The 12,244-nt window shown below is 40.1% G+C and overlaps 1 protein-coding gene across 6 annotated transcripts in view; it reads left to right on the top strand.

Moving 5' to 3' along the window:
* Positions 1-12,244, top strand: part of RABGAP1L (RAB GTPase activating protein 1 like) — a 563,059-nt gene that overhangs the window by 527,277 nt on the left and 23,538 nt on the right. For 4 of the 6 annotated variants that reach the window (XM_032463693.1, XM_032463696.1, XM_032463697.1 and 1 more), the window contains one exon: positions 4,758-4,850. In XM_032463693.1, the coding sequence (XP_032319584.1) occupies positions 4,758-4,850 (93 nt within the window). Of the gene's footprint in view, positions 1-4,757; positions 4,851-5,040; positions 6,513-8,888; positions 11,248-12,244 lie in introns of those variants that run through there. The other 2 variants (XM_032463694.1, XM_032463698.1) reach the window with 2 other exon arrangements.

The raw sequence follows: 12,244 nt of genomic DNA, 5'->3' as shown, positions 1-12,244 counted from the left end.
TTCTTAGCGCCAATTACTGCTGATCAAAAACAGCAAAGGGAAGCAGGCAGCATCCCGTATGAACACAATGCTGAAAACCTCACGTGCTGGTCCAGGCCTCCCTTTGTCTTCAATGACAGGTTTTAGTGCAGTGGTTTTCAGTAGGAATCCCACTCCCCAAGCTTCTACCCTTCGCACCTCCCATCCCCCAGTGCCCTCCGCTTTCTGTTTGGAAAGGTGTGTGTGCATCCTCACTGCCACAACCAACATCTGACAGGTGAAGTGACAGGTGGGCCAGGGATGCTAGGGGCTCAGAGACGGGAAATGGAGTCTAACTCACCAAAGGGCATTCCACCCAAAAGGCCAGCAGTACCCCCACCTGGAGAAACACTAGTGGTTCCTAGATTCTTTTCTCTAGTTAAATTCAAACCTAACTTTTCACAAAATTGATAGACTACTTCATAATATCAGCATATGCCAAAGATCATACCGTGTATATTGCAGAGTATGGGCCAAGTTGAAAAATCTCCACACAGATAGTCTGATGTGCTGCGTCATTTCCCTCTTTTTCTATGTATACATTTTCCTTAAGTTAATATAGTAGGTGTATTCCAAATCTGTCACCTAAGAGTTCTGTTATTCCATTAATTACTGCCAGAAATTTAAGATCTGTTCCATTTTAAGGCACCTGAACTTGTTAAATGTATAAAGATCATATTTGATAATTAAGAAACCCAACCAAATCATATATGTAAAAGAAGTATATTTTATTAGAAATAACTAATGCATAGGAAATTCAGATATTAATAAGGAGTGTTCAAAATAATATTATAAAACTAGAAACATGAAAAAAGATAATGCAGGTGGGTATGATTACTGAGATAATTAATACAAATTCATCAAAATTAATCTATAACAAAATTTATATACACATTTATATTCATTGTATCAGAACCATATATAAAAATAGGACATAGATACTGTAAATGAAAAGGAGAGAGAGTGTGAGAAACAAAGAAAGGTGAACACATGGTAGCCCCCCCTTACTGGTGGTTTCACATTCCCAGGTTTCAGTTACCTTCGGTTATCCACGGTCAACTGCAGTTCAAAAATATTAAATGGAAAGCCCCAGAAATAAACAATTCTTAAGTTTTAAATTTCAAGCCATTCTGAGGAGGGTTTTGAAATCTCCCACCATCCCACTGCAGTCTGTCTGCCCAGGATGCAGATCATCCCTTTGTCTGGTGTATGCGCTCTGCGTCCGCTAACTGCCCGGGAGTCACCAAGTAGCTGCCTCGGTTATCAGATCGACTCCTGGGATATGACAGGGTTCGTGTTCGAGGAACCCGTTTATTACAGTGCATTATAATTGTTCTATGTTATTGTTAGTTACTGTTGTTAATCTCTTACTGTGCCTAGTTTATAAATTAAACTCTATTGTAGGTATGTCTATAGAGAAAAATATATGCAGGGTTTGGTACTAGCTGCAGTTTCAGACATCTGCTGTGGGTCTTGAAACATCCCCTCTGGATAAGGGGGAACTGCTGTACCTTTTTCAGTCTGGCCTTCTGTATCTCCAACTGAGGCCAGCATCATTAACACTGAGAAAGGGTAAAACAAATTAGTAATTACAGTTGTCCCTTGGTATCCACAGGGAATTGGTTCCAGGACCCTCTGCAGATACCAAAATCTACGGGTACTCAAGTCCCTTATATAAAATGGCATAGTATTTGTATCTAACCTACACACATCTTCCCGTATGCTTTAAATCTCATTCTTCAAGTGTACACTTACATTATATTTACTTAAGGGGAAAAATAATTATTGCTTTTGAGATAATAGGTTGTTTAAATTTTAATAATTCCTAATAATGTTGTTTCTATAAATTAAAACTACACAGTGAAGAGGTTTTTAAATTACTTTGATAAGAAAAAGTCAAGTTAAATATTACGTTTCCTAAAATAACATGGACTTGTCCTTAAATATAGTTTGGAAGCCATAACAGTCTGTTTTCTTTATCTCATAAATAACAGGAGTTTCCTATCAGCTCTCCTTCCTCCTCTGCCTTTTTTTCCTCTTTCACTTTGTGCCAATCACAGGTGGATGCTCAGTATCACCCCACAGCACAAGATAAATAAGCTTGGAAGGTCTCCTAGCAACATATTGTTCTGGGAACCTGCTCTGTTTCCCTGAACAAGATGAAGCCAAACATCCTGGAATCTCAGCCAGATGGGAAAGGATTAGCTTATGAGGGGCGTTTAATATATTTTTTAAAATTTCACTTTGAAGTGAACCTCGTAACATAAGTAACAAGATTGACTTTTAAAAGGACACTCTTTCACATGTAAAAAGAAAAAAACCCTCAGTAATAGTTGTAATTTAAAAAATACAGTTTTGGAAGAAATTCTCTAGGGACAAGCTTGCACTATATAATCCAGTCATTGGTGAATGGGTCCATTTTAAAACCATGTAGAAATACTTCCACGTAGGACTGACCTTTAGCCTGGTACCCACTGGTACCAGTATCCAGCTGTAAAAAATACTAAAATATTGGACCTCCTCCTCATCTTGTGGGTAAGTGGCTGCCGGCGTGGGCTCCCTGTCCCTTCTCGCCTGGCCCTCTCCTCCTAGGCCTACGTGTGGAACTCTGAGACATCTTCCCATCTCTCCTCTGCTCCAGAGCCACTTCAGTGCTACTGACTGGCCACTCCATCTGGAGAGTCTGTTTTGGCTTTCAGAGTGTATGATTAATGCACAGAGAGAAGAGAAAACTGGAGGAAATTGCCCCTCTCAGAGTCAGGAAAAACAACATCGTTGTTGCTGTTTTGTCAGCACATGATCATGTGTATTTCCCTTCTTGTTTATCGATGACCTTGGGGCCAGGCTCTGCAGGTGGTGTTTCCCTCGCTCTTGCACTCTCGTTGGTCCCAGTGTACTGCTGAAGGTCTCTGGAGATGGAGTAATAAAGGATTTGTTTCTCCTGGCAATATTCAGCACTGGTTTTGCAATTCAGTTACACGCTGGAAAGTGTCCTTCCATCTTGTCTTGACCGGGTAGGCATGCCTCCGTGAGCCAGATGAATGTTGTCCTCACGTGGTTGTTGAATGATTTGCACTCTGTGAGCTGTGTGAAACCGCCCAGTTGTGAGAAGCAGATCATTCCAGTCCATCGGGGTTCTCCTGGCGGGGGAGGGTGGGGGGGACAGAGTGATTAGAATAAGTGGGTGGCGGGGGGACAACACCTGATGTCTTTGCTTTTTATTTAACATGCTCTCTGGCCAGATTCAAGAGAACTGAAACTATCCTCATCCCAGGAAACAAGAAGATAATTTTATATTCATTCTGGTGCTTTCACTCTTGCTCTGTCTCTTTCTCACACACACGTACGTGTTTTCAAAATACCATATTTTGAACTTGACAAGAAACAATCTGTTGATGGCCTCGTGTGGGCCAGTTACTTTGCTGTGGGTACCGTGGTGGATACTGAGGGACATCAGCACGTGTTCCTTTCCTTGACTGAGTCCCCAAGGATTTAGCAAAGTAATGCCCTTGTTATCATTTAAAAACTCGGATGTACTTTTTCTTCATTTCAAGTCACGTACTTTAGGACTTGAACATTGAGGAAAGATTCTGATGTTTAAAAAGATTATATAACTTGGATCATCTAAGAAAAGCCTAAAAGTAAACTTAACCTGTTACATGGAACATATAATAGATTACAATGGGTTAATTTTACTGAATGCTCTCTGAAAACACAGTTTAAAAAATTTCCATGAAGCAGGCATTATTTTAGATACTTATGTGATTTAATTCTCCTGATAGTCATTATGAAATAGACACTTGTTTACCTGCCAATTTACAGTTTGCTTTCTCTCTAGTACACAGGCTCCATTAAATTTTTTTTGTTGTCCAATTTTTAAAAGTTTTATGAAATAATAATTTTCACTTTTAACATGGTAGAAGAGTGAATTTTACTTAAAGAGAGGCAGTTTAACCGAATTAATAGCACTGTTAAATATATTAACAAGAAAAAGTGATGATAAATGAGCAATGCTGTAAAACAGAGATGGACAAACTGTAGTTCATTTTGGTAAATAAAGTTTTGTTGGAACATGGCCACACTCACTCACTGTGTCACCGACAGCAGCTTTTGTACAACAACAACGGTGGAGTTGTTGTGACCTAGACCATATGGCTCACAAAGCCTAAAACAGATGCTATCTGGACCTTTACAGAAAAAATTTGCAGACTCTGCTCTAGAATCTAAATTTTTCCCCCCGCGTTGAGTTGGATGTGTTCCACTAGAATGCCAGAGATTTTGTTACCACAAAACTGGCCTCCGTACCCTGAAAACTGGATTGAAAGAGGCAGAGTTTTCAGAAAATCAAAATCGCTTTATTGCTTAGGCATAGGGGAGTCACAGCACCCTGATGCCTCAGAGACTGTGGGGCTGGGGTCTTGAGGTTTTATAGAAGAACTTTATGGAACCGAAAAGGTGATAACAATCAGGGTGTTTTACAGGGTGTTGCATTCCTTTTAACCTCGATGAGTTTTCCTGGCATATTCTGAGATTATCTTCTGAAATATCTTCTGGATTATCTGCCCGTTACCTCCTTCCTGGAGCAGAGCCTCTGGGTTAAAGCTCTTCTCAGTAAAGAATGTATAGGGAGGGGAGAGCTTCCTGGCAAGGAAGCCAGTTTGTTAGTTGTTTTTCACTCCTTCAGCTTCATTGGGAAACACACTGGAACGTCTAACATGCTTTTCCTGTCACTCCTGCAGGTACCGACCAAGAAATTAAAGAAATATGAGAAAGAATATCAGACCATGCGAGAGAGCCAGCTGCAGCAGGAAGACCCAATGGACAGATACAAGGTATGGGAGTCACGGGGCACCTGTCAGAGCAAAGCGCCTTCTTTCCCCCAAAGCTGCAGCTGTGGGAAGTTCGCTTCCCTCTGTTCCTTCTTGATTGACGTAGACCCTCTCTGACCGTGCTCGGTGTCCAGGTATGTTCTCATCTCAGGAGACTCCTGAGGCGCCAACCATAATATTTCTTTTCTTTCAGTTTGTATATTTGTAGGTAACTTCACCTGTTGCATTTGTACTGGGAATCTTCATAAGAAGCTGAGAGAAAGGGGAAAAGAAAGAGAGAAAGTGGCTATCGACTATTTTCAAAAATGAGGAAAGAGGAAAATGGCAGAGCACTGGTTTAGCCGTGCACGCTCACATCCACAAAGACTCGTAGAAGGCGAGCCGTTCCGAGACGGGCACGAGAAGGTTGCAGACTTCCCTCTGTGTGTAGCCAATGTTAAAAATACAAACTCACTTGAAAGGAAAAATAAAAACCACAAAGGTGTATCGAGCACAGTGCTGGTGTCTGTTGCAACATTTTTTCCCACAAATTTCTGAGTAACAGTGATGTGTCACTACAGTGTGCAGTTCCAGAATCCAAATGGGTTCAGTTTACTATCTTAGTTAATTTTAGTATTTTTTAAAAATTGGGCTAGTCACAAAGGTCTCTTCAGTGGTAATTAGCCGCGCTGTTCCCATGAAGCCCTGTTGGGGAAATGCTAATTTCAGACTTATTTTTTTCCGGCTGAAATATCATTGTCTCTCTTCAATATGTTTTAATTTTTCAGATTCCTACAGTTGCATGGTGGTTCCCCCCAACATCAGTACATTAAGATAAGAGAATATTGTATTTGTACACTGAGCACCGGCAATGCCGAAATGTCCTGCCAGGAAAAGTGCTGTGGGGACTTAACTAAATCCCCCGCCGCGGGATGACTTCCACCTTTGTAACGAGAGTTGCTCTTGCTTGGTCAGAGAGCTGGCCGTGGGCAGCTGCAGTCACACAGTACTTGTCTCTGTCCCTGAACTGACTAGTTTGGGAGGTTCACAGAGGGGACTGGTGGAAGGGGTATATGGATTTTGTAGTCAGATCTGAGTTCAAAACCTGAATTTTTAAAAAAGGAGACAGGATTTGGAATCCAGGTTGGGAGCCTTAATAACCCCTTATGCCATTGCTCAGCGTGTTGGACTATTATTGAACCTTTTCCTTATTTGTAAAACATACAGTATCCACACTTCCTTGAAAGCTTGCTCTGAGGATGGAGGATGCTGGATGTTTGGTACCCAGCACAGAGCTGGTGTTCGATGAATGGTCGTTACTAGCCTTATTAGGCCTGCTGCCTCTAATTACCCACGTATTACAGGAACAGCTTCGCCTTGCGTGTGTCTGCCCCACCGGTTAGCTCTCCCCGTCTTCCTCCTGTTTCTCCCAAGTATTGCTGCCCAATAATCTAACATCAGTAAGTTTCTCCCCTTGTTTATAAAACTGGCTGATAATAAAATCCCACATACTGCAATGGCAGGTAACTATTACCCTATAAGGTGCTCGTAGATAAATTTCAAAGCTAATTTCCACCTCCTGCCCCCCCCCCCCATAAAACCGATTTTACCATAGCTTATATAACATGCCGCCTGAGAAAGGCTTGAAGTAGTGATTACAAAATACTGTTAAGGATCCAGAATGAAGCTCTCCTACCGCTTGCATCATTCTAATTTTCTAACTGCTGCTGTCACTATGAGCAAGATGTGGGAAGGATACTTTAAAACAGAAGAGAGGGAAATGAAAGATGAAAACTGTGTAAACTTAACATCAGCCTGGAACTGAACTTGTTACTGTTTCTTACATCCTTTTTGTGTCAAAGAAGATACGTATGTATAAATAGTATGATGCATATTTATAGACAGACTATTGATGTATACAGCTGTTACTGAGAGATCAAAGTAGAATAAACCTTTTTTTGTTTTGAAAACAGGTACTAACTTTTAAGCTTGAATGTCCTATTTGTGCGTATCAGATACCCTCTATAACGATTTCTTTTGTATTGTAATAGTGTGTAAGTACGTCATCCACTACTATTTCTACACACTTTTAATAATGTCTAGAAATTTGTACTGGACTTGGTAAAGTTATAGTCCTCAAATTAAAATTACATTTTCAAGGTGACAGCTGACAACACAGCATCCAACCATGAATAGGTTTGTTCTTTCAGATACTCAGTATCTGGTTTAAGAAGCTAATTATCACTGTCTTTATTAAAGTTAGGAAAGTGTCTTAGAAAAATACCTTCTGGCATCTTACAAATGTAATCCAGTCAAGAATAAGATCTCTGCCGTGGGAATAAGCACTTTGTCATTCATAGGTCTTGGACTGTGAGCCTAGTTATGTAAATTCTCAAGAAGAACTTGGGGAGATCTTTGAAGGCATTGAATCAACCATTAGGATCCATACTGCTTAAAATTCTGTGTTTACCCCCTCGCTTGCCATATGGCAAGGGACTTGGGAAGATTGTGTCAATTTTTAAAAAAGGCTGAGAGGTGTCATACCATAAGATATTCTGATTTTTCAGCTTGATACTATTTTTCTTGGGCATAGTAGGGTACAAAAAGGGCCATTTCAGGGAAGCCAGAGGTGGGATTAAAGGTCCAACATTGCAGACAGCGCTCTCGGCAGTCACATTCTTGCTGTGTCTGTCCAACCAGGTGTTTTGTGTCCATTTTTCTGACGTAGGCAGCTGTCTGCATTCTCAGGTTAGGTCACTGTACTCACCTGTATCTAACACTTGATGAAACAGTGTTGGTGTGCATTTAAATTTTAGAACCCTAAGCACAGTGGAAATGTTCTGGAATTTGAGAGTGGTGATGGTTGTACAACTTTGAGAATGTAGTGAAACCACCAGATTATACACTTTAAAAAGATGAATTTTATGGTGTGTGAATTGTATCTCAAACAAAAAAAAATCCAAGCAAAATGTTGCAAGAGGATTGGCACACCTGCCCGCCGTCTTCTTTCTATCAACCTCATTCATACCTGTGCAGAGGCCATACGTGTGGGAGGGAGACCTTCCTGTCAGAATTGGAGCGAATCAGTGACTAGGGATCCTGTGTGTGCTCGTGTTTATAAGGGAAAGGCTGACAGAAGCGGGTGGTACATTTATTTTCGTAGATGTGTGTGTATGTGTGTAGTGTATACATCTGTGTATACACATGCACACAGACTTAAACATATATAAATAGGCACGTCGGGTATATACACACGGCTGGTGCTGCCTGGTCTTGTATTTGAAACTCAGTGAACTGTGTAATGACTGCTCATAGCCCTTGCCGCACTCTTTCTGTTTATCCTCATGGCTAGGTTCTGAGACACAAAAGGAAACTTTATTAGAAGAAGAATATGTAGTATTTATGCTTAAGCCTCTTTTCTTGTCCTTCTGAAGTCTGACCTGGCCAAGTTTGTCGAGTGGTATTTATCTACTCTGGTATTTTGGTTTGTAAACGTACTTACAGATTTCAAATGAAGTGAAGCACAGGATAAAGCTTTGTCTGTAGAAAAACACCATGTGTATTTTTATTTTCCTGCAGGTCCCTAGAAAGCAAACATTCATGGATATGCACAGTCATTTTTAAAATTTTAGTCATTTTAAAAATTAGTAGCCAATTCCCGAATAAGCAGTTACCAGCTTCAGAAATTAAAATATTTTTTTCTCTTTTAAGAAGATGGATTGTTTTCGTTTGGGGAAGGTTAGCTTTCTGACAATGTATCCCATTGTTGGCACTTTTTTAGAGACTACAGCATTCACCTGTCTTTCGAAGATGATACGCTTTTCTTATTTAATTAAAGAACTACTCATACAAATGTGAGTTAAGCCTTAAAAAAGCACAGCTAATTAATTAAATTCAGTGAATCTCCCAAAGCATAATGAAGGTTATGTCATTACCTATTCTAGATGGGCAAATCCTAGAAAGAATCAGGAATGCTTAAACTCTCTGGGGTTTGGGAGACAGATAGTATTATAAATACATAATTTCTAATTGAAGAATCTTATCTGTGTTCAGTATAATTAAATTTAGAATGTTTAACTTCTTTCTTGAGGTTACACATAGTATTTTTTTTTTAATCAAAAAATCCAAACAGAAAGAAAATGATTCCTGTAAGTTCACAGGAAATTTTTCTTGCCCATACTAATTTTCATAGAGCAGTTGTCCCTACATGGAATTTAAAATTAAGCTGTTTAATTATAAATAGTACAAACAACACAAACAGGATCTTTTAAATAAAGCTTAATTTGTGCTTGTATCATTTGCCATCCTTACACATCTAATGAAATAATTTAGAACAATGACCACACTTTGTTTTTAACTTGGTAAGTGAGGAAGTTTAAATCACGCTAAACATCTTACCTAGAAAAAAAAAAGGTCCCCACCTCCTCCCTTTTAAAATTTTTTTTTTTACTATGTTAGGCCCTTCCTTACTCAGAGAAGTCAAGAAAATGAAATCCATCTTTGAAAAATGTTTTTCTTCCGATGAAAATAACTTTACACTTTGTTATTTTCTACATCACAGAGATGTTGTTGGCTTTTGGAAATATTTGTGTTATGAAATCATGTGCTTTTAATGAATAGTGATAGTCAAGAGGATGGTTTTATCTGCCTGGGACAACTTAATGATAAACTTCAGAAGGCTGCCAGTCTTTCTCTTCGCACCTGGATAAGTCGATGAGCTCACTTTGTAAGACGGTGGAGGATGCAATTCTGAGCTGCCTTGAAGCATTCTGAGCAACTTAGCTAAGAAGGGGCAGGTGGTTTCTGATGATGCTTGTCTGCTGATTGAGTTATAATTAACTGTCAGAGGAAGTATAAATGTTACGCGTGTTAAGAATTTCTAAGAATCTTTATTGGTGATCTTTAGAATTAGCTCTCCAAAAATTTTAAGAAAATTTTTGCTAAGTTTTGTTTCCTGTTAAAGGAGTATTACCAAGAAAATTATGTCATACTTACATGTTTCTACATCATCTGGAACTCATTTGCTTTTTAAAAATTCAGTTTGTTTGCTAGAGTAGTACAGGGATTTGCAAACCGTATGGCCTTTGGTCCCAGTCTGGCCCACTGCCTGTTTTTGTAAATAAAGTTTTATTGGAACAGCCACATACTTATTATCTATGGCTGCTTTTGCACGGCAGGGACAGAGTTGAGTAGCTGCAACAAAGACCATATGGCGTGCAAAGCCTAAAGTATTTACTGTCTGGGCATTTACATTAAAAGTTTGCTGACCCCTGTGCCAGAATATAATCTGAGATTGTTTTTAAATGCTAAAAGAAATGCAGTCTGGTTTGCCAACTGCCAGTTAGTTATTACTGACAAGATTTTCTCTTTAGTTTGACATTTAAAATTGTTTAAATTTCCACCAGAAAGATAAAACTGGGTATGTTGGGTAAAAGAAGAACCTAAAATGATTGTAGATATCCAGATTCTCTTTCTCAAACCTTCATTTACAATGTAGACATTTAAACGTTTTATCTCTAGGCATTTGTCTTTGAATGTCAAAAACTGTTTGATGAAATTTGAATGTGATGACTATAAACTCTTTTGGAAGAGGCATCCAAAAGAAAAGATTTGAGAGTTGAGTGTGTTGTTGCTAATAAAATTGCACTGGGTCTTTTAGGAAAACATTTTTCTCCTGACCCTTAAATGTCTTTAAAAGCATGTGCCAAGAATTCATTATAGCAGCAGACAGCACACCCAAAATACTGAGCCGGAGTTTCCGAAGCCGCTTCCTTTCCCATCATCTTTTCCTTTAAGGCTGAGTTTATTTCCTTCTAATCACCCGTTCACATTTCTCTAGTTTCTCATCTTGGAAAAAATGACGTTCACCTTTCCTTTTACTGCTTCGCCCAAGCTCCAACCCCCAGACACCAAGGAGACCTGGGATCTATTTTTCCTTCTGCATTCCCCTGCCCAGCAATTTCATTCTTTTGCCGGAAGATGAACTATTCTGCAAAGTTTCCAACTTTGTCATACAAGGAAGTTCCTTCCACCCAGCTTTAATAACAGCATAAACAACTCACACCGTAGTTGCAAGAAGTTCCACACACAGCATTTTCATCAGTCATGCAAGCTGCAAATAGCAGCATGGAGAGGGAGGAGTTTAGTGTATCAGCCTTCCTGCGTTGAGACTTGCCCACTGGCTGCCTCAAGTATACTTTCTGCCGCCCAATGTTAGCAGTCCTCGAGAGAACTTAGAGTAAATGACACTCTGAGGAAAAAGAAAATAGCAAAATAGCATTAACAAGTGTCTGTTTTTTTGTTATTGACATTTCCTAATTGTATTAGTAGGTGTGCAATTTCATTGGATATTCTTTTTTTTTTTTCAATTGTCTTTGTACCTATGATTGAAAACGGTAGTTGGTCTATGACCTTTGAGGAGGTAAGTTTTTTGTCTGTGTATGTCTGTAATATTGGCGTCTGTCTCTCTGAAAAATGCAGTATCCTCCTCCCAAAAGTTACTAACCAGACTTTCCCAGCTGTTCATCTCCAATGCAAGAGGGGAGGGAATTAACGAGGAAAGCTGTTGTCTGCTTTTTGTTCAAACGTTGTTTATTGTGTGAGATGGAGGAGGTTTCAGACAGTGTGGTGGAAATTTTAAGGGTTAAGTGAGCGTTGTCTCCTGTAGTCTTGTCTGAAAGGCAAGGGGAGCGGTCTGCCTGTTCTGTGCACTCGTGCATCCACTTGTGCAGACGTACGGAATGTTGGGTATCTCCGGATTGGCTGAGGTTCACGGGGCCAACTTCACGTCTTTCTCGGGTGGGCTGCGCTTGCCAGTGTTTCAAAATGAACCAAACAAGATTACTACCTTTCCCCAAACGGAACCATCTTCTGTTAGTGTAAAGGCAAACTTTTTCTTGAATCAGCCAGTTCTAAAAACAGTTTTGGTTCTTTGGAAAAGACAGCCAAGTAATTTCATCTCTCTTTAACCCTTGGTAAGTGTGGGGAGGTTCTTCATAGAAAATCTCCATCTCAGTAGCAGTGCCTCACCGTAGTACTCGGGGGCACTGGAGGACTCCCGAGGACACGTTGGCGCCCCCGGGGTGCATACTTTGGAGGATGATACTGCATTTTTGGCCCCAGAGCTTGCTTTCCCAAATGTCTGTGAGTGCAGAGCAGGAGTCACACTCCCCACTGTGCTGCTTGCTTCGCTGACACTGAACTGAAGCTTCTTGCTACAGCAGAAAACCAGTAGGCTTGCCCCCAGGCTATTTTGCTTTTTATGGACCCTCGGACACTCATAATTTCTCCCAGATCTTCCTCTGTCCACCCCCACCCCCTTAGGTACGTGTCTATGTGTCTCCGAGGAGAGGTTCGGGTTGCGACAGTCATCGTAATGGGAAGTTACCAGTCAAGTTTCAGCCGAGCTTATGTCAATT

The sequence above is a fragment of the Camelus ferus genome, chromosome 21 (genome assembly GCF_009834535.1).
Source record: "Camelus ferus isolate YT-003-E chromosome 21, BCGSAC_Cfer_1.0, whole genome shotgun sequence".
Classification (NCBI taxonomy): Eukaryota; Metazoa; Chordata; class Mammalia; order Artiodactyla; family Camelidae; genus Camelus; species Camelus ferus.
The sequence above is the reverse complement of the archived record's forward strand: the minus strand, read 5'-3'. Positions and strand labels throughout refer to the sequence as shown.